General features: G+C 42.7%; 2 protein-coding genes and 2 long non-coding RNA genes across 6 annotated transcripts; 3 read left to right on the forward strand and 1 right to left on the reverse strand.

Moving 5' to 3' along the window:
* Positions 1 to 108: 108 nt before the first annotated feature.
* Positions 109 to 584, forward strand: LOC143412461 (uncharacterized). The gene is made up of 2 exons (XR_013092952.1): positions 109 to 443; positions 530 to 584. It is a non-coding gene; the product is annotated as an uncharacterized LOC143412461 (long non-coding RNA).
* Positions 585 to 7383: 6799 nt separating this feature from the next.
* vtna (vitronectin a) lies at positions 7384 to 14776 on the forward strand. Of its 3 annotated transcripts, XM_024804826.2 has the most exons (10): positions 7388 to 7519; positions 7606 to 7766; positions 8232 to 8949; positions 9516 to 9635; positions 9732 to 10124; positions 10238 to 10377; positions 11171 to 11327; positions 11416 to 11568; positions 11651 to 12139; positions 13906 to 14776. In XM_024804826.2, exons 3-10 carry the CDS (start codon positions 8892 to 8894, stop codon positions 14025 to 14027), a joined length of 1632 nt encoding a protein of 543 aa, XP_024660594.2. In that variant the 5' UTR covers positions 7388 to 7519; positions 7606 to 7766; positions 8232 to 8891; the 3' UTR covers positions 14028 to 14776. The 3 variants fall into 3 exon arrangements, with proteins under 3 accessions (XP_076729292.1, XP_024660594.2, XP_024660595.2); XM_076873177.1 differs by having other exon boundaries at positions 7384 to 7766; XM_024804827.2 differs by lacking the exon at positions 7606 to 7766.
* Positions 14405 to 21895, reverse strand: scarf1 (scavenger receptor class F, member 1). Its single transcript, XM_014407369.3, has 12 exons — positions 21828 to 21895; positions 21623 to 21730; positions 21293 to 21354; positions 21105 to 21206; positions 20433 to 20973; positions 19851 to 20069; positions 18479 to 18607; positions 17813 to 17919; positions 17582 to 17699; positions 17334 to 17458; positions 16976 to 17113; positions 14405 to 16850 (listed from the first exon to the last, which is right to left on the reverse strand). The coding sequence occupies exons 2-12, from the start codon at positions 21721 to 21723 to the stop codon at positions 15736 to 15738; spliced, it is 2757 nt and encodes a 918-aa protein (XP_014262855.2). The 5' UTR covers positions 21724 to 21730; positions 21828 to 21895; the 3' UTR covers positions 14405 to 15735.
* LOC112435871 (uncharacterized) lies at positions 17606 to 19625 on the forward strand. Its single transcript, XR_003024803.2, has 3 exons — positions 17606 to 17694; positions 17787 to 17941; positions 18494 to 19625. It is a non-coding gene; the product is annotated as an uncharacterized LOC112435871 (long non-coding RNA).
* Positions 21896 to 21958: the final 63 nt, after the last annotated feature.

Consider the following 21958-nt stretch of genomic DNA (forward strand, 5'->3'; position numbering starts at 1 on the left):
TGCAATATAATAAACTGTGATATAAATGTGGAGGTGCTGTTAACATGTTTAGTTATAAAACACACCTCCTTGCCTTTAGTCTCATTCATGAGCATTATTAATTGTGTAACAGTTGGTGAAATGTTAGTATTTGACCACTAGGCGGAGCTCTTGTAATGATAATGTAACTAACTCATTTTATTTTGTATGTTTTATTTTTGTGTTGAGCATGTTAACATTTTCCTTTTTTGCCTACCGGATTGGTGTACAGTTAATTTGATACATGGAAAATAGCCGGTTAATTTTGTAAATAAAAGGTAAGGGCAGAGGTCACTTCCTGTTTTGGAAAAAAGTCAGAGAAGCTGCGCATGGTGACGGTCTAGCCGTGTAAAAGTCAAGCTAAGAAAGAAGAAATAAGCCCTAAGTTCCAGTTACACCGGTTTGTCTACTTGCAGGCCAAAGTGGTATGTTTGTTTATATTTTGTGAATTTTATATTGTAATATGTTTTAATGCTGAAATATAATTTTCTTGTACATTTGTATTCACCAGTTCTACGGTGTACCTGTACGTTAAGAGAAGCACAGTAAACATCAGTAAAGAAGAACTCTCGTGTCTCTCGTGTCTCTCGTGTATGTGTACAAGCCGGCATAGTAGAACACTCCACTGCTCCGGAGAAGGCAACGAGATGGTTGGACCGACGCTACTAGCAAGAGACGCTACTAGCAAGAGAAGTTACTAGCAAGAGAAGTATCACATGCTCCAGCAAATGCATTGAATACGTAAAGAAGCAAGCTAACAAGTGAAAGATAGTCAAGCAAGCACAAAAGTCCGTGTCTTGGAAGTAACAAAGCACTTGTAAATTGTTATCAAGCCTCAGTTCCATTTGAAATTCAAAGTGACCTTTCATATTAAGGAGCAGCTAAAATCAAGATTTATCAAGTAAATGTTAAAGTCAAGTGAAAATACTATTAAGACGACATGGCAGATGAAAATGAAGATGCAATACAGCCCACTGAAGAAGAAAGTGCTGAGGATAATTTTCAAAATGATGAAAGTAAAGAGCAGACAAATGGAGAAGAAACTCCACAGTGCTCAGTATTTACTGAAGGCACACAGTCAGAAAGCTTACGCAGAAGCCAGCGCACACGCACTCTCACTGAAAAGGGACAATCCTTACAAGAAGCCAAGTTAAATGACTTGACAAACAATTTTGAGCGAGTTTACAAGAAGTGGAAATACCACATAAACTTATTTAAAAGAATGGTGAAGAGTAAAGACATTGAGTTAATACCTGAAGCTGTAAGTGTTATAGACACTAGTATGACTGACATCTGTAACATTCATGATGAGATCAGAAAAATACAAAGTCCTGATATTGAAATGCGCAGAAGATGTGATGTGTGCATGGCTATCAGTGAAACTGCCAGAGCAAAGGCTCGGTGCCTTTTAGAAGAAGATGGTGATCCAAATAGTATACCCTGGCCTGATTCAGAGTCCGTGTATGACAGCAGTTCATCCAGCGCTTCTTCAAGGATCACATATAAGTCAAGGTCTATCTCTGGGATGTCAAAGCAATCATCTCTGGTCACACTACAACAAAGACAAGAAGCTGCAGCTGATGTAGCAGCTACAGAAGAAGTCATTAAAATAATGAAAACACAGCATCAGTGTGAGGAAGAAATCAGAGAACTTGAAGTTGAGGATGCAAGGAAAAGAGCTCAATTTCTAACTGAGAGCACCTCAATAAAGACAAGGTTAGATGAAAAGAGAAAGGAAGTGGAACTTTTGAGAGAATTGCAAAAGCGTAATGCAGCACAAGCAAGATTGAAAGTGTATGCTGAAAGTGTGAATAGTGAGGATGAAGACAAATCTCCTGTTCATTCCCAAGTAAGACAAGATAGTTCCGTCCCGCAACCAAGCTTTCCAAATGTGAACTCGAAACCATTCATCCCATCTCAAGTTAGAGCTCCGCAACAAATTGCACCTCTCCGAGCCTCTGTCCCTCAAACAGCAATTCGTAGTGCAAATGAAACGCCCTCCACTGATCTTGTAAGGATGCTCGCTGAAGCTATCACTGCAAACAGAATCCCAATCCCAGAGCCTCCAGTCTTCACAGGTGATCCACTGCAGTATAATGACTGGAAGTTGTCTTTTCAAACATTAGTTGACCGCAAGAATCTGCCAATTCAAGAAAAGCTATTCTTCCTGAGAAAGTATGTTGGAGGTTCAGCGAAGAAGGCTATTGAAGGACATTTTCTGGTTGGAACAGACACCGCTTATCATGCTGCCTGGGAGATACTCAACGACAGGTTTGGAGATCCCTTTGTGATAGGCAAATCATATCGTGACAAGATTCAGTCATGGCCAAAAATTAACAACAAAGACACTAAAGATCTACGTGAGTTTGCAGATTTTCTAAGCAGTGTTGAGTCAGCCATACCTTATGTTCAAGGTTTACAAGTTTTGCATGACTGCGTGGAAAATCAGAGGATAGCTGCAAAGCTGCCTGATTGGCTAAGTGCACGGTGGAACAGAACGGTGACAGAGTTTCAAGATGAACACAGAATGTTCCCAGATTTTAGTCATTTTGTCAAATTCCTGAATAAAGAAGCAAGAATTGCATGTAATCCTATCACTTCTCTGCCTGCAATAAAGCCAACTGAACAAGACAAGCATGCATTCAAAGACAAGCCCAAAAGAAACTACATGCTGAATGCTAAGTCACTTAGTACAAGCTCTAGTGAAAGGACAAATGTCACATGTCTCTTTTGTAAGAAACCTGGTCACACGCTTCAGAAATGTCGCAAGATAATGGACAAGTCAGTTGAAGAGAGAGTAAAGTTTGTGCAGTCTGAAAAACTGTGCTTTGGTTGCCTCAAGACTGGTCATAACTCTAAGAACTGTACTTCCAGAAGTGTGTGTGACAAATGCCAAAAGCCTCACCCAACTTGTCTACATCAAGACAGAGAGAAAAGAGACAAGGAACAAAGAAAGAATAGCCAACAACAATTTAAGGCTAACCAGGAAACAGAGGTTTCTGAAGTACAAGAGCAAGTATCTAACCAAGTTACATCCAACAGAGTTGTGCAACAAAAGTCAAAAGGTTGTACTTCCTCAGTTATCCCAGTTTATCTATCCACTGTGGATGAACCAGAGAATGAAAAGTTGGTGTATGCTTTGCTCGATACTCAAAGTGACACCACTTTCATCTTGAAAGACACAGCTCAGTCGCTCAACGCCATGTTAGAGCCAGTTAAACTCAAGATTTCCACTATAACGTCCAAAACAAAAGTTGTTTCAAGCCTCAAGTTAAAGGACTTACAAGTAAGAGGCATTTACTCTGAAACGAGAATCAAACTACCAACAAGCTATACCAGAGACTACATTCCTGCTAACAGATCACATATTCCCACAAACAAAACAGCAGAGAACTGGTCACATTTGAAACATTTATCAAAGGAGATGGCTCCCAAGCTTGATTGTGAAGTTGGACTACTGATCGGATATAACTGTCCTCAAGCATTGCTCCCTCTAGCGGTGGTCAGTGGTGATCGAGACCAGCCATTTGCACAGAAATCTCTGCTTGGCTGGAGCATCATTGGCTACAGTGACTCTGAAGGTGATTGTGAAGATGAAATAGGAGTAAGCCATCGTGTTATTGTTAGACAAGTCTTGCCAGCTGTAGGACCAGCTCACAAGCTCAAAACGGAAGTTCACTTTGTAAGCAGAAACAAAGTCAAAGAAATACTTACTCCAGCCGAGATACTTAATGTGCTAGAGATGGACTTTGTTGAAAAAAGTGTTGAAGAAGAGTCAATGTCACAAGAAGATCTACTGTTTCTAGCCAAAGTAAAAGAAGGCATAAAACAAAGGCAAGATGGCCACTTTGAAATGCCACTACCCTTCAGACAAGAAAGACCTGACTTGCCAAACAACAAACTTTGTGCAGAACACAGACTGAAGTGTTTAGAAAGGCGTCTCAGAAAAGACGAGCGCTACTACAAGGACTACGTGACTTTCATGCAAGACATCATAAAGAGAGGTGACGCAGAGAAAGTGCCAGAGGCTGAGCTAAATAATCAACCAGCATGGTACATTCCTCACCATGGCGTCTACCATCCGCAGAAGCCAAATAAGATCCGCGTCGTCTTTGATTGCTCTGCAAGGTTCCAGAATACATCGCTCAACGAGCATCTCCTGTCAGGACCTGACCTCACAAATACTCTTGTTGGAGTTCTGTGTCGTTTCAGGAAAGGACGTGTAGCTGTCATGTGTGATGTGGAGCGCATGTTTCACCAGTTTCATGTTGCCCCAAAAGATCAAGATTACCTCCGATTCCTATGGTGGGAGGATGGTAACATGGAAAGGTCCACATCAGTGTTTCGCATGAGAGTCCACTTGTTTGGTGCAGCATCTTCACCAGGATGCGCAAACTTTGGATTCAAGCATGTCGCTGCGCAAGGTGAAAATAAGTTCAGTGAAGCCACGGTGAAGTTCATGCAACGCAACTTCTACGTGGACGACGGTTTGGTGAGTGTGGATTCAGTGCAAGAAGCTATTCAACTTGTAAAGGAAGCTAGAGAACTGTGTGCCACGGGTAAGCTGCACCTGCACAAGTTCATTAGCAACAGCAAGGAAGTGGTTGCTGCTATCCCAAAGGAAGAATGTGTAGCAGGAGCAACTGATCTGGATCTGGCACTAGGAGAGCCAAAGATAGAAAGAGCCTTAGGGGTCCAATGGTGTGTAAGCTCAGACACCTTTCAATTCAGGGTGATTGTAAAGAATAACCCCTTCACTAGAAGAGGAGTGCTCTCGACAGTGGCCTCAATATTCGACCCACTTGGATTCATCGCTCCGTTCATTTTAGTTGGTAAGAAACTCCTCCAAAGAATGTGTCAGGAAAAGCTGGACTGGGACGAGCCGCTTCCAGAAGATCTCAAGCCTCAATGGGAAGCTTGGCTCAGAGACCTCCAGAACCTGTCCTCCATAAAGATATCACGTTGTTATGTCCCATCAACATCTGACCAAGTGAAGCAGTATGAGTTACACAGCTTTTCTGATGCCAGTGTAACCGGTTATGGTGTGTGCTCATACTTGAGAACAGTGACCAAGTTTGGAGAAGTACAGTGCACTCTTGTGATGGGTAAAGCAAGAGTCGCTCCTACTAAAGTGACAACCATCCCAAGATTGGAGCTTTCTGCGGCTGTAGTAGCTACGAGAGCAGCTGACTTTCTAAAGAGAGAATTGGAGATCCAAAATATTCAGGAGTACTACTGGACTGATTCCAAAGTTGTCCTTGGTTATATTAACAACGACACAAGGCGCTTTCATGTATTCGTTGCTAACAGAATACAGAGAATCAGATCAAGTACAGAACCAAGTCAATGGCGATATGTTGCCTCTGAACAAAATCCTGCAGATCACGCATCACGTGGAGTCATGACAAAAGAACTAGTACAGTCCAACTGGTTCACAGGACCAAGTTTTTTATGGCGAAAGGAACTACCACAAGAAGATGCTAAAGTGAAAGAGATCAGTATCGAAAATCCAGAACTCAAAGTCACAACAGTATTCGCAGTTAAGGCAAAAGAAGAGAAATCCATTTTAGAACGACTGGAAAAATTCTCAGATTGGACGAGAGTTGTGAAAGCAATAGCAAGATTAAGACGACGTGTAAAGTATGCAAAGAACTCAAAGGAAATGTCCAATGAAAGTACTACGTTGGAAGAAAGGAAAGAAGCCGAGGAGTTCATCATACAGACAGTTCAACAAGAAGCATTTGGAAAGGAAATTAAGATCATAAAGGATAAGGAGGAAGTCAGACCATCTCACTCAAAGCTACTTCAGTTAAGTCCATTCCTTGATCAACACAATATCTTGAGGGTAGGAGGAAGACTTACAAAAGCATCAATCCATCCCAACATCAAACACCCAGCCATTCTGCCAAAGAAACATCATGTGTCGCACCTGCTCATCAAACATTTTCATGAGAAGACGCATCATCAAGGCCGAGGGATGACAGTAAATGAGATACGGTCCAATGGCATATGGGTAATTGGCTGCAGTACTGAAGTATCGTCATTTATATACAAATGTGTCAAATGTAGAAAGTACAGGAAAGGCAATCAAGAACAAAGGATGGGAGACCTGCCACCAGAAAGACTGGAAGCTACCCCTCCATTTACATACAGCGGTATGGACTGCTTCGGACCATTCTGTGTAAAAGAAGGGAGGAAAGACTTGAAGAGATATGGACTCTTGTTTACATGTATGTGCTCGAGAGCTATACATATAGAAGTTCTAGATGATCTCAGTGCAGACTGTTTTCTCAATGCACTCCGTTGTTTCATAGCAATACGTGGCAACGTAGGTCAGCTGCATTGTGATCAAGGCACCAATTTTATCGGTGCAAGAAACGAGCTTCTAACGCAAGCAACTCAAGAGAAAGTCAAAGAGCTGGGAATAACTTTCGTTTTCAACCCACCTGCTTCTAGCCACATGGGAGGAGTCTGGGAGAGGCAGATTCGGACAATAAGAAATGTTCTGAAATCCATTCTTGACCAGTCAGCTTCAAGATTAGACACTTCATCATTGAGAACGTTCATGTATGAAGCTATGGCAATAGTAAACAGTCGACCACTAACTGTAGAGTCTATCAACGACCCTGTAGGACTGGAGCCGTTGACACCCAACCATATTTTGACGATGAAGTCAGCAGTGATCTCACCACCACCTGGAGAATTCGCTAAAGAAGATCTCTACCTCCAGAAAAGATGGAAACGAGTACAATATTTGGCGAATGTATTTTGGACAAGGTGGAGAAAGGAATATCTGTTAAACTTGCAACAGAGAAGCAAATGGAATAAAAACAGAAGAAATGCAAAAATAAATGACATTGTGTTATTACAAGAAGACTGTCTTCCAAGAAATCAATGGAAACTCGCCAAAGTTGTGGAAGTCACTCCTGGAGCTGACGGCAGAGTCAGAAAAGTTAAGCTTCTCATCGGTGACTCTACTAGAGACAATAAGGGGAAGCACACAACTAAGACGATTTTAGAGAGACCCATACATAAGACTATACTTTTACTTGAAGCAGAGTAAAGACTCAACATAATGTTTATTGGTTAACCTTCGCTAAGTTCATTGTTGGGTCAAATTCCTTTAGGATCACACATGCTGTTGATAGTGTGATGGTGGGAGTGTAACAGTTGGTGAAATGTTAGTATTTGACCACTAGGCGGAGCTCTTGTAATGATAATGTAACTAACTCATTTTATTTTGTATGTTTTATTTTTGTGTTGAGCATGTTAACATTTTCCTTTTTTGCCTACCGGATTGGTGTACAGTTAATTTGATACATGGAAAATAGCCGGTTAATTTTGTAAATAAAAGGTAAGGGCAGAGGTCACTTCCTGTTTTGGAAAAAAGTCAGAGAAGCTGCGCATGGTGACGGTCTAGCCGTGTAAAAGTCAAGCTAAGAAAGAAGAAATAAGCCCTAAGTTCCAGTTACACCGGTTTGTCTACTTGCAGGCCAAAGTGGTATGTTTGTTTATATTTTGTGAATTTTATATTGTAATATGTTTTAATGCTGAAATATAATTTTCTTGTACATTTGTATTCACCAGTTCTACGGTGTACCTGTACGTTAAGAGAAGCACAGTAAACATCAGTAAAGAAGAACTCTCGTGTCTCTCGTGTATGTGTACAAGCCGGCATAAATTGTCTTCTAACATCCAGAAGTCTGTGACGTGTTTTATAGTTTCTAACAAGCTTTTGACAATTAAAGGTAATATTTCAGTTCAATTGAATTTTATTTATTTAGCACCGAATCTCAGCAACAGTATTGTAAGGTAAGGGCTACAATAATACAGAGAAACCCAAACAATCAGACAACCCCTTATGAACAAGAACTTTGGAGAAGGAAAAACTCCCTTTAAAGAGGAAGAAACCTCCGGCAGAACCAGGGTCAAGAAGGGGCAAACATCTGCCATGACCAGCTGGGGGTGAAGGGAGGAAGACAAGACAAAAGACACACTGTGAATGAGAGCCAGAGATTAATAATAGCTAATAACCAAATGCAGAGTGGTGTATAAAAGTGTTAAAATGATATGTGTATGTGGCGGAGGTGTGGTCCCGGGCGCGGCTGCAGGGGAGGAGTGGTGCAGTGGGCTCAACGGGGCGGTGCTGGAAATGCCGGTGAGAACAGCTGATGGCGATTTGGACTGATAATGGTTTCCTTCCCTTTTTATAGTGAGACGGAGAGGAGCGGAGGGAGAGGGAAATCAGCTGGGACCGACAGCTGTCAGACTGTGTTCATATCATAACCTGGGAAAACTATAAATAAATGTGGAAGCTGGTGATAAAGACCTGTGTGTGTGTGTACCTGTGTATAGTGCATTTCACAGTGTACAATAGTTGCTTACAGTGAAAATATCTCTAATTAATATATTGCTGTTCATAATTTAATGCCAAAAATTCCTATTTAGCAAGAGACCAGATTATTGATACATTTTTCATTTTTTTAAAAAGTTACAAGGAATCCCTGAAAGATGCTTTTCACCATTTTTTCATCAGAAAAGGCCTTTAAAGTTATTATCAGCCAGAGTAGAATATCTGTCTTTAGAATATTTAGAGTCAATGTTGATTTCAATAATTGAAATCTGTAAAAATGACCACAAACTACTTAAAATGTACAAACATCTTTGGTCAGAGGTCAAACAGTAATCCACACACCCACCCCATTGATCTCTTCCCCCTCTCAGTCTGTGTTTATTTGTCCGAGTAGACAGAAGTCTGCAAATAAGGTTCAAGTGAATGAGGAGGTGGGGTGACTGGCACATGCTTCCAATGATAGGGAGCACACAGGCCTTCATTATTTCCTCAGTCTGTCCTCGGACACAGAGGAGGCAACATGGACCTGTGGGCTGTGCTGCTGCTCGCTCTGCTCGCCGACACTTTGGCTTCAGACGGTGAGTCTAACAAAATCTACTTTTGACTTCATAGAGTAGCTTTGTGCTCTGTTCAGGACCCTGCTTCAGATCTGATTTGGGACCTATTGCGTACAAATTTGGGTGGTAAAAGTTGAATTATGTTCATTAACTGTTGTATTAAAATGTCTGACGCATAAACTTTGAGGCACTAGCAAACAATTTGCTTAACAAGTAGACATATTTATTATTGTCAGTACAGCTAATAAAAAACAATTCATTTGATTATTTTCATAATAAATTAATTATTTTGTTTCCAAAATGTTGTTAAATATATGGAAAAATGAGTAAAGTCTTTAGAGCACTTTGTTAAATCTACAAAACTGTAATCATTTTGAATTATTACAACTGTCTTTTAATATATTGCCTAATTCACTGTAAGATTGAGTTTTTGATATCCCATGAGTCTGTGCCGCTGGCATACAGTCAAAGCCTCATGGGAGCTGTAATCAAATTTACGTTTATTATCCAAAGGAGGAAATGAATTTTGTTCTGAGGTACAAACAGCGGAGAGAGGGAATGACTGAAGCATGTTGTTTTATCTCCAGAGTCATGTTTGGACCGCTGCGAAAATGGCTTTGACGCCCGGAAGAAGTGCCAGTGTGACTCCATGTGCAAGTACTACAAAAGCTGCTGCTCTGACTTTGAATCCACCTGCAATATGATGAGTAAGAAACCTCCCTGCTCATTGGTTCGTTCATTCATTCTGTTAAGAACTCACAGGTCAAAAATGGATGTTGACATTTCTCTCACACCCCCCTCAGCTCGCGGAGACACATTTCAGTTTGCTGAAGACGATTATTACGATGGGCAATCTGAGAGCACGCCTCAGCCCACACGTCGTTCAGCACGCAATCAGCTGAGGCCTACACAACCGCCGGACTTCAATCCCAGAGCGCAAGAACGCCCCGAGACCACGCTGGAAATGACCAGACCGACCAGACTGAGAGTCTCTAACATCCCGCCGACACGTGCGACACACCCAGACACCCACACATTGGAGGACTCCATCACGACCAGCGCAGCAACCGAGGTGACCACAGTTCCTGCCACAACAGCCACCACCGTGGCCCCTGACCCAGATGCTGAGGTCTGCAGTGGCAGACCTTTTGACGCCTTCATGCAGATCAAAAATGGCTCCATCTATGCTTTCAGAGGTCAGTGAGTGAATTCATCTGTTACAAGACAACCTTTCAGGCTCTGTCATGGTCTCGCTCATGTTTGAAAGTAACAAATAAAACAGCATGATCGCTCTGGCTTTGTTTTCCAGGGGAGTACTTCTTTGAACTTGACCAGAAGGCAGTGCTCCCTGGTTATCCAAAGCTCATTAAGGATGTGTGGGGCATCAGCGGGTCCATTGATGCTGCGTTCACCCGCATCAACTGTCAGGGGAAGACCTACATCTTTAAGGTGGAACCAAAACAAATCAAATCCAATTATCTTAATAATTTTGATCACTTTAATTGTTTGCAACTCTCCAAAGAAATCAAAAGCTCTAAGAGAATAAAAATAATAATTCAACAATAGAAAAAAAAAGAAAATTCAACACAACAATAAAGTACTGTTGGGCAAGGAGCCATATTTGGTGACTTAAGTGGACATGAAAATTGGCCTCCTCGTGACTCACTGGGAGGTTGTAGAAACACATGGATTTCTCCCAGCTAATCAGCAAAGATCAGCTTATGTGACATTATTGCATCTGACCAATCATTAAAGGCCTGGAACATTTTAAACTTCCAATCAAATTCTTCCTGAATTTAGGAAATTGGCTTTTCCCCCGTACCTACTCCCACACTTGTGGTTAAAGCATTAAAACTAACAGGGGTTGGCAGGGCTGCACTCTGATATGTGTGTTATATTTATGAAAATTGACAGTGTGAAACCAGGAAAATGTTCAAAAATAAATCCTCCTTTAAATATGTATTTTATTCTTATAGTCTTTTGTAGAAAAAAGATGCTCTAAATGTGTGAGGAACCATATATGATAACTTCAGTGACTTTGCACTATAAAAAAGTAAAAAAAACTTTGAAAAAAGTTTGCTTTTTTAATGTCCTCCAATAACACTCAAATTTTCCATTTCCATGTATTTCAATGACTGCCTTATAAAGGGCAAAGCCAATATTGGAAACATTATGTCATAGTTTAGGTTTAAAAGTATTTTAAAAAGCTAATCTACTACAAATTTGATGTTTACCCATGTAGGGAAACAAGTACTGGAGGTTTGACAATGGCGTGCTGGATGATGACTATCCCCGATACATAAACGTTGGCTTTGACCAGATTCCCGATCATGTGGACGCAGCGTTTGCCCTTCCTGCCCACAGCCACCACGGAAAAGAGAAGGTCTATTTTTTCAAAGGTACAACCAGACGCTTTGGTTTGCATACATCTCCAGCTGTTCCTGTAGTACTGAACATCAGTGGCTCATCATACCATCCTTTCTGCAGGTGACCAGTATTATGTGTATGAGTTTTTGCACCAGCCGTCTCATGAGGAGTGCATCAAAATGTCTGAGAGCTCTCCGTCCACTCCCTTCAGGCGCTACACTGATGTGTACTACAACAACTATGAGCGTTTCTTCGGCGAGCTCTTCTCTGACCGTGAGTTGTGCAGTTATAGACCTATTTGTGCAGACAGGAGTCACACGTGTGTGTGGTTTAACTTATTTTTAATCTTCTGCAGTGCCTCAGCATCATAGTAAGCACCACTTTATTAACAAGGACTGGAAGGGCCTCAGGTCTCCAGTGGATGCTGCCATGGCGGGCAGAATCTACATCAGTCCTTGGAGGTCGACGCGACGCCGCTACAACAGCCAGCAAGACCAGCAGTGGGACCAGCAGTGGAACCAGCAGTGGAACCAGCAGTGGGGTCGGCGGAGACAAAATCGTTCACCCTCCTGGGGCTCCTTTGCTGAGCAGGGAATGAACATGGGGCGGGAATTTGCTGAAAGAGGGATGGAAATGGGTATGAGACTGGCAGAGAGGAGGATGGAAATGGCAGAGAGGCTGGGACAAGGCTGGGACAGACGGTGGGATCAAGACTGGGACCAGGACAGACGGAGAGATCGTTATGGCCAGAACAACAGAGGCAACTATGACTCCAGAGATGACCGATACGGCTACGACTTCCAAAGGGAGATGCCCATACAGACCGTCTACTTCTTCAAAGAAGGTAACAGATTCAGAATGGGACGCACCGTATCAAACAATGTTTCTGAAAATGTATTCAATCATTCATTTCCACTGCCTTACAACATGTGGTTAATTGGTTATTTTGTAATTCATAGTAATATAAATTAGAAAAGCAGCAAAGCATTGCATTTAAAAAGAACAGTTTAACATTTTCTTTGTTAAATTAAGCAACAGTTTGTAGATTTCAGTCCATATTGACATGATAGCATCACACGGTTGCTGCAGTTTTATCGGCTGCACATCCACCACATCCCAAAGGTTCTCCTGGAGATCTCGTGGCTGTGGTCATTTGAGTGCAGTGAACTCGTTGTTATATTTAAGGAACAAGTTTGAAATGATCTGAGCTTTGTGGCATGGTCTGCTATCCTGCTGGAACCAGCAATCAGAAGATGGGTTTGCTGTGGCCATAAAGGGATGGACATGGTCAGCATTAATACTCAGGTAGGCGGTGTTTGAGAGGCCTGAAGTAAGCAAAGACACCACCACCACCCTGAACTGCTGGGAAAAGGCAGGATGGATCCATGTTTTTTTTTTACAACAAATTCTGACCCGGCTATCTGAATGTTTCAGACTAGGCAACGTTTACCCAAGCTTCTATTAGCCTCAGTTTCCTGTTTTTAGCTGGCTGAAGTGGCATCCAGTGCGGTCTTCTGCTGCAGTAGTTCATCTGCTTCAAAGGGCTGAGCGTTCAGTGATGCTCTTCTGCATACCTTGGCTGTAAAGAGTGCCTTTTTTGAGTTACTGTTGTCTTCCAATCAGCTCGAAGCACTTTGGCTATTCTCCTCTTTCCGCTGGCATTATCAAAGCATTTCACACAGAAAATGCCACTTCCACACTCCAACACTCCATCTGTTTGTGGCAGAGGGCTGCCCCTCCCTGAGCCTGGTTCTGCCAGAGGTTTCTTCCTGTTAAAATTGAGTTTTTCCTTCCCACTGTTACCAAATGCTTCCTCACTGGGGGCTGTCTAATTTTGGGGGTTTTCTGTGTTTTGCTGTAGGGTCTGTACAATTTAAAGCACCTTGAGGTGACTAACAACCATGCGACAGTCAAAAAGAACCTAAATCACCTTTCTTCACCATTCTACCCCTAACTAATGAAGTTATCAGTGAGTGTACATTAATCATTACAAAGTCAGCTAGAGCAGAAGGAAAGAGAAAAGGCATATCCCATGAGTTATTGTCTTTATTTCAAGGTTTCCTGGGAACTGTAATCAAATCAAATCTATTTTAAGGAAGATGAGGATGTTAAAGAAAAAGAATATCTCACGCTCACAGCAAAAGCAGGGCCGTTATTAACAGCAATGCTTATGAAGGCTAGTACAATAATGGTTAAATGACTAAATAACAATGATGATTTTATCATTGTTCAAATATTGTGTGTTTGGTCTTCACACTGCTGGCACATAAACTAAGAGCTGAGTCACAGCTGTAGACGGCAGACAGCTGGGGGAGGCAACAGGAACTAACTTGCTCGGCTCTCTCTCACCACACACTAGTTTCATTACATTTTAATGCTGTATATAGTTCATACAGCAAAAAACAGATGCCTAACATTGTTTCTGTTTTATACTTTACTCCAAGTGCATTTCTGTTTGTAATCTTTACGTCATATTCAGTGTCATTCTGGTTTATGTTTAACCACTACTCCACACACTATAATAATAGTATAGTATGTGTACAAAGCAGACAATATGAATACTAACTGTGACTGGTAAGCATGTGTTGAGTGAGTTTTTGTGTTTTCTAGATAAATACTACAGAGTGGATATCAGGACTAAGAGAGTTGATCCTGCTGTTCCTCCGTACCCCAGATCCATCGCCAAGTACTGGCTCGGCTGTTCGGACACCCCTGGAGCAGAGAAGAAGTAGTTTCCAGAATTTTAGTTTGTTATTTTGATCAGTGTAACCCAGTTAGCGTGTAATAGAGCTGTTGTTTTTACTGCAGTAGGCAGTGGTAGGGGTTAAAAGTGTCGAACATGCGCAGTGTAACACACAGCTAGCTGACTTCAGCAAATATTGGTGTATCGGTGAGAGTCCACATGCAGCTTAGGGCCAAAGTTCAGCTGGCTGACTTTCAGTCAGCTTTATTAAACGCAGCTAAAGTGAAAAACACATTTAACAGAGAGACCCAGAGACAGCAACGTTTATCCGTCTGAAAGCTAAACTCTGTTAATGATAATTAATCTGCAATTATTACTGTATTCATTACTTATCGTGTATTTTGAATAATGTATCTACAAAAGCCAAAGTGTTTATTGTCTTTTTATTAATCACGGTCATGTTTATACAGTGAAATAATAATACTATAAAATATTAACACAGACTTCAGGGGAGGTTTAATTCACCAGTGGTCACAAGCAGGGCAGCAATGTGTTTCTAACCCCACAGCAGTGTCCGTGCGCTGTGGACTCGCAGGAAACTTTAACATCGGGTCACAGAAGTACAAACATTTTTACAATTCCAGTTCTCTGACTGATTTATACGATAGAATAAACAACCCTGCCGGGCTTTTCCCTCATGTGTAAAGCATGTACTGATTCTGAGTGAATCGCGACTACAATCTGTTACAGCCTGTTCTTACCTGAGTTTCATCCAAGACTAATAAAATATCCACAGAGCAGCAGACTCAGATCCTTTCCTCACACTTAACTGAATCAATCAAATCAATCAAAAAGTTCATCACACTCATTTTATTATCTTCTGGGAACCCACCCAGATGTTCATCACTGCTTCTTTTTCCACAAACTTCCACTCTTTACTTCCATTTATCCTTTCTGACTATATAAGCACAATAGGTGCAGATATTACATCTGTCCATCCATCCATCATGGGGGTGCTGGAGCCAATCCCATCGATCGTCACACATTCACACTTTCAGCCTATTTAGATTCACTAATTAATCTAACATACATGTCTTTGGGCTGCAGGAGGGACTCAGAGTACCCAGAGAGAACAGAAAGGCCCCAAAACAGCCAATGGATTCAAACCCAGGACCCAGCTGATGTTGCTCCTAAAGCTGTTGGCTAATGAAAGTCTAAATGCAGGACTTTCACCCACAAGACTGTAAGTTTGTGCTAATGTAAAAGTAAATATTTAGATTTTTAGGCTTAGATTAAAATAATACTAAAAAGAGTAGTTTCAGTTTTCAGTTGCAGTTGTTTTTAGGTTAAGCCAGAAACACTTGGTTATAGGTTTAGGGAAAATATGTTTAGTGAGTATTGAAAAGGCCTGAAGAAAAACTAAGTTACAAAGATAAAAATTCATAACAGCATGATCGGTCAGTTCAGGGTCGTGGTACTGGGGAAACATGGGTTACAGTGTGGGAACAACACCAAGGCAACAACGGACTGTGTAGCGTTCTTGTTAGAAAACACCCTATTTTCTTGTTCCATCTGTTGTTTGAAATTTCATTAACGGTTGCTATTTTTAAAATCACAATTTCTCTGTTATTTCAGTCATGTGAGCTGCAGCTGCACAAATCTCTCAGAGAAGCTTTCCCCATTGTTCAGTTATAACTGCAGGATAACAAACATGCGGCTGTTTTTCGATCAGTCCTGCTGACCCGTTTTCTCAGAGGTCACGAGTTTTTGATCTGGACATTTTCGTACCAGGGTTCATCAGTCATACTGACCGCCGCTCCTTCGTTGGTGATGATTTCAATGGGGCTTGTGCCATCTCCCACGGGTCTCAGAGTCCGGTAGGAGCTCTCAATTTGTTCTTCATGATGCGAGGCAGCGTGCTGCCTTTCGTCTCCTTCGGCCCGCAGATTAGACCCCGAGTCGGCTGACGCCACTTCAGGCACGCTCTTTAAAATGGACGACAGCGGCCGTTTTGGAGTGCCACTCTCTGTTGGCAGTGTGCCATTCGATCCAGCTGCATCAGAGGAGTTGTGGGAGGAGTGCTTCCTCCTGATTGGCTTACAAACTCCAGCCTCCCTTGTAGACGGTCCTCCCTGCTCCCAAACAGCCGCCCGAGCTCCCAGCTTCTTCCTGGGTGGTTTGATGATGCCTTCACTCCCCTTCGGCTTAGGCCTGCCAGACTCCTGCTCTTTTTGCCTCTGGAGGCTGCCCAGTCTTCGCAGCATCGCCTGAACGGGGCCCTCAGAGCTCGGCTCTGTTTTTGTGATGGGCTTACCCGCCTTACCCACCGTCACATACACAGTGGTGACCTTATGAGAGCCCCCTTCTTGAGCATCAGAGGCGGACGATGTCCCTTTATGAGCAGCTGTGTTAGACATAGTCCGTCTCCGTCCTGATGCTCCAGGAACCTGCAGGGTGGACCTTGATGGGGTTCTGTCTACTTCCTGGTCAGCCTCCTCACAGTTTAACTCCTGACTGTCGGTCACATCCACTCCATCTTTCTCCTTCTCGCCCTCAAGTCCGTTCCCCTCCCCAGTTCTAGCTGTGCTTCCCTGACTTTGCAGGGCCGATAGCATCAAAACCCCCCAGGATGATTTGGGTTTGCTGCGAGGGAGAGCACAAGGGTCCTGAGCAGAGCCACGCCTCTCTTTGGGGCTGAAGCGGGTGCCTTCAGCAAATGAGACGGATGGCCGCTTGGCCTTGGCAATGCTGGAGGTGCGAGGGATGTTAAAGGGTGAGGAGATGTCCTCGCTGCTGAAGCCCGATGGGTCTAAGAACATGTTACACTTTGAGCTCATCTCCTGGAACTCACCGCCCGCCACAGCCGGGATGTCTAACAGAAACAGAGCAAAACATCAACCAGTGCCAGAAAGAGTTTTTAAAAGTGGCAGTTCTACCTTGCACCAAAAGAGGGCACTATAAACTTTGTTAACTGGTGAACTTTATTTTTGCCTCTACCTTCCATTGGAGGGACGCAGTAAAGAGCCTCTCCCGTCTCCTCATCGCTGTCGAAGGACGATCCCTCCGTCACCCAGCCAGAGGAAGGAGGCTCAATGAAGCTGTGGTTGAAGGTCAGCTCAGGGTCATGGTGTGACACTGTGTGTGTTTACATGAGACATAGAAAGCAGATTAATTTAAAAAGAATAATAATAATAGAACTAAATATCACAGCTTCTGGTCATAATTCATGCACACAGTAGACATTTTAAAAGAATTCAAATCTTAATGATGATTAAAATAGTCTTTTTTGTACTTTTATGAAGTTTGTATACAATAGTTGCATTACACTGTGAGCACTGTGAGTGGCAAGACTGACCGGTGACACGAGGCAGGCCAGAGGACCAGGCAGAGATACACGGCAGGGCAGCGCCAATGTTTGCCAGGACGCTATAAACGTGATACTTCATCCGAACCAAGAAGCCGCCATCAGCAACAGTTGTACTACGACCAAAAGAAATCATGTAAAGTTACCGGTATATAGAATGATAAACGTAGCCTGCTTTCCATGTTTTACTGTCTATGCAAAGTGAAGATAAAATGCCTAAAAGAAAGGTAGCTGCTGACCTGTCTTTGTCTCTGTCACCAGCCGGGCGTCCTCCACAACACAAGCAGCAGCAAACTACAGCAAGAAGCAACAGGAGCAAAGGAACCAGCACACCCGCAAGCACAGCACCTCTGTAACCTGTCATTCAAACACACACACAAACACAAACATGTAAGGGAAAGTACAAGACACACTAATGTACACATTTATACACAAAACTGACAGATAACTGAGTGGATGGATGGACGTACTGTTAGGACAGGCTCCGGTCACAGAGTCGCAGGCCACCCCCTCACCGCAGTCGCAGACAGAAGAACAGTTGAAGCCAAACCGGAGGGCAGGGCAGCTGTTGTTACAGCTGGAAACATCCATGAGTCACAGTGAGTAAGAAAGTTAAATCAAGATTTTATTTTAGTACTGGGTGAACACATAACGATGACGTACAAGCATCACAGAGAAGAAAGTTAAAGGGGCCACGTTTTCCATGTTTTAACCTACTAGCCTCAGATCGTACACTCAGGGCAAGAGAAAGAGTGAAATCAGAAAAAATTTAAATTTGAAGGCTTCTTGAAAAGAGTTCAATGTAGTTTTATTAATTGAAACCTTGACTGCGATTACACCAGTGGGCAATATATGGTTGGATAATGTAAAGGACATCCAAGTCATGAAGGTAGTTAGTTTCATTTTTTTACCATGGTTGGTGTGACTAGAAAACTTCTGCAATGCTACCACCTTTTGGAACATCCCACAACTAATTAGGTTAATTGTAAGTTTCTAAATTGCTGGATTGTCAGTTAAACACAGTCTTTAACTGATCTGGGAGTGCAGTTTAACTATTTAAAATCTTAACCTTTGATAAAAGCTGCATCTGCAACAGTAAGTCTATCCAACAGTAAGCAATGCTTTAATTTTCTCACCTCTCTCCCTGGAAGCCTGGCGCACAGACACATTTTCCTGTCACATGATGGCAGTTGCCATGAAAACAAGGACTACACGTCAAGAGGCAGGCGTCTCCAAACCTCCCGTTAAGGCAGCGCTCCTGACACCTGGACGAGGACAGAAAAACGAGGACAGAGATTACTAACACTTACACTGTTGGCGGTACAAACTTTCCATCCTCTATAAGCAGACTGTTTTTGAGCTTAAGTGTCATAAGCAGTGCTCATGTTTTACCACATGGATCATTTTATTAATTTTGCATCTTTAGGCAACTTAATCCATAAGTTTTAACTCTTCCAAGCAACTCTTTGAATCCGTCATGTTCAAGAGACTGCAGTACAGTTGTAAGCAGTGAATAACTTGGACTTTTTAGCAGATTCATCTCTTTTTGTTAAACTCAAATCATCTCTTGTCTTCTGGGTCTGACTTTCTGATTATGTCTCTAGTCAGTGAAATGCGCTTTGACAGCCAACTCACGGATGTCAGAGCCTCCCACGAACAGCTGTATGCACAAGTACGGAAGTGTTTTCAGTCCCCAGATCACACCACAGGATGACAATGGAGCTTCTGACAAAAATAACTATAATCTGTGACAGACAGACAATTTACTGATTGATTGATTTTTCAGTTTGAGCTAAAGCATATGAACCACACTGATCACAGGATGCTTCCTAAGACCAGTGAGGTGCAGGCCGCTGATCATTTTTATTCTTTTTTTTTAAATAACACAGTGATTAAGTAGCCAGTTATTACATTTTAGCATTTCTGTATATTTAGAACCCCAATTCCCAAAAAACTCAGAAGTAAAGATGGACAGAGGTTCAAAAAATTGAGCCATTAACTTGTGGAACAACTTCAGCTTTGACTAATTTTTTATCTACAATACAGAATCTGGAGAAATCTCTGTGTGCAAGGGACACTACCAAAAATCAAAACCCGTGATCTTCGAGCCTTCAGACAGCACTGCATTAAAAACAGACATGAGGGATGCTGCAAAGCCGTAAACATGACCCTTTCACAACATTTTTGAGATGTGTTGCTACCATCAAATCAAAAATGTGTAAATATTTTTCTTTAAATTGCATTTTCTATGTTCTACTGTGACTAAAATGTGAGTTTATGAGATCTGCAAATCATCACGCGTCCTACTTTTTTGGAAATAAGGTTTTAATTTGAAAGCTAATTCTTTCCTTTTACCTATTAATTGCTTTGATTATGTCAAAGTGTAAAAACGCACCAAAAAAAGGTGAAAAATAATGACTCGTAATGTACTTTGTAAAGCAGTTAGTTGTAAATAGTGTAAATTTTTATGTATTGTTGCTAATGTTTCCCCAAAATATGCGCGCGCACCTGGGTCCAGTCCATCCGGGATCACAACTCTGACACAACCCAGTTTTTGGGTCACAGGGTTCATTGTTCCTGCATCGTGGACACCCTTCTTTGCAGCCATCACCATGGAAACCAGATGAACATGGGCGGTCGCATCGCGTACCGTTCCAGCCCGGCTCACAGGCTACACATGTGCCATCGATCAGAGAGCAAAGCTGGTTGTCTTTACAGTGACCACAACTGAAGACAAGGGATAAAGTTCAGCAGTGAGAACACACACATTCACGTGTATCCACCTTTCTTTCCACACACACACAGTCGTGTTTTTATATCCTTGTGGGGACATCTAATTGATATGATCCTTTCCCTAGCTACTTACCCTAACCATCAAAAATGAATGTCTACCCCTAACCCTGACACTAAATCCACATTTTAAGTCTCACAAATGCCTTCGAACACATGGGAACGGGTTTTTCGTCCTCATAGGGGTTGTTGGTCCCCACAAGTATAGCAAGCTTTCAATTTTTGGTCCCCACAAAGATATGTAAACATGATATACACACAAACAAACAGAGACACAGACACACACACATTGAAACCTACCTCCTTTTACAGTCAATGCCATACTTTCCTGCTTCACAGGGCTGGTTGCAGAAGAGGCCCATGTATCCTGGGTGGCACAGACACGTCCCACTCATTACGTCACAGCTGCTGTGTTTGAGGTCACATTTACAACTCAGGTCACAGCTGGTTCCCCACATGCCAGGCTTGCACTCGCACACACCATTGCGCTGATTACACGGGGACTGGTTACAGTCGCACGGGTTTGTACACCTCATCCCCCAGTGCCCCTTGTGGCACTGACACTTGCCTGTCTGCTGGTCACAGCTGGGGCCTACAGACCCACCGATATCACACTGGCACGGTTTGGCACAGGTTGAACCTGAATAGCTGGTGTCGCAGGTGCAGTTTCCGTGGATGGGGTGGCAGCGCCCGTGCCGGGAACACCTGCAGGTTTGCTTGCATAGTGGGCCCCAACGGAGTGGGTGGCAGGTGCACTCGCCAGTGGCTGGATGACAGCGCCCGTTAGGATAGCACTTACATATCTGACGGCAGTCTGGACCCCAGAACTCAAGAGGACAGTCTAGAAACAACACACCAGTGAGTACATAAAGAGCTATTACTAGACTAAAATATAGTAATTATCAACACTATAATGTTTTTATATTGTTATTTTTCTTATTTCTTCTACAACGAATGGACGTTTTAACTCACTGGTTTTGCACTCAGCACCATAGTAGCCAGGTGGGCAGCGACATAATCCAGGATATAAACAGATCTCACCCTTCAAACAGGCCTGCTCACCCTCACATACAGCTGCACACAAACACAAAGAGAAAACAAAGCCAATGTAGAAGTGGTAACAGCATAGGAATAATAATCATTAGAATACTAGAACTTACGTATTGTGCACTCTTTTCCCTCCTGGCGCCATCCAAGGCAACAGAACAGGTTAGAGGGATCCCTAAGAATTACAGACATCATCAAATCAGCTTGATAAATCTGAAACCTTAGTAGAAAAAACACTCCAGTGCCTGCATTCAGCCATGTCATCCTAAAGAAGGACGGGCCACACAACCCACAAGCCAACAGTACAATCTCATGGCACTAATATTCATCACAAGAACTCAAAGCCAGACGAAGGCCGCCAAAAATGTTAATTCGGTAACCCGCTGTTGCCACTTAAGACTCAAAAGCCAGTATGTGCGAGTGAAGGAAAAGCTGGAGTTTACCTTATATTCTGGCAGACGTTCTTCCCAGCAGGATCCAGAGTGTGAGCGCAGGCCAGCGAGAAGCAGAGCAGAGCACTGAGAGCTCTGAGGAGAAGCTTCATCTCCAATCTGAAAGCACAACCAGGGACAAATATATTCCCGTCTTTATTTCTGCTCCCAACTTGTCTTTGTCTCAACTCGAGGGGAGAAAAACGAGGGGCAGTACCTATCTCTCAGCCTCCCTCCACCCTTCCCTCCACCCTTCCCTCTCTCTTTCTGTCCGGTGAGTCGTCTTGTGGCTCCAGCATAGCCAGAGAGGTCGAAGCCCCCGGGTTTCCTCTTCCCATTTCCTGGGGA

Source organism: Maylandia zebra, linkage group LG14 (assembly GCF_041146795.1).
Source record: "Maylandia zebra isolate NMK-2024a linkage group LG14, Mzebra_GT3a, whole genome shotgun sequence".
In the NCBI taxonomy this organism is placed as follows: Eukaryota; Metazoa; Chordata; class Actinopteri; order Cichliformes; family Cichlidae; genus Maylandia; species Maylandia zebra.

Coding starts and splice junctions, on each gene's coding strand:
- vtna (XM_076873177.1), top strand. CDS start 8,892: ATGGACCTGTGGGCTGTGCTGCTGCTCGCTCTGCTCGCCGACACTTTG. Junction 10,125..10,237: donor CTCCATCTATGCTTTCAGAG/GTCAGTGAGTGA, acceptor TTTGTTTTCCAG/GGGAGTACTTCTTTGAACTT. Junction 12,140..13,905: donor CGTCTACTTCTTCAAAGAAG/GTAACAGATTCA, acceptor TGTGTTTTCTAG/ATAAATACTACAGAGTGGAT.
- scarf1 (XM_014407369.3), bottom strand. CDS start 21,723: ATGAAGCTTCTCCTCAGAGCTCTCAGTGCTCTGCTCTGCTTCTCGCTG. Junction 21,207..21,292: donor GGGAAAAGAGTGCACAATAC/GTAAGTTCTAGT, acceptor GTTTGTGTGCAG/CTGTATGTGAGGGTGAGCAG. Junction 18,608..19,850: donor CCCGGATGGACTGGACCCAG/GTGCGCGCGCAT, acceptor GTCCTCGTCCAG/GTGTCAGGAGCGCTGCCTTA.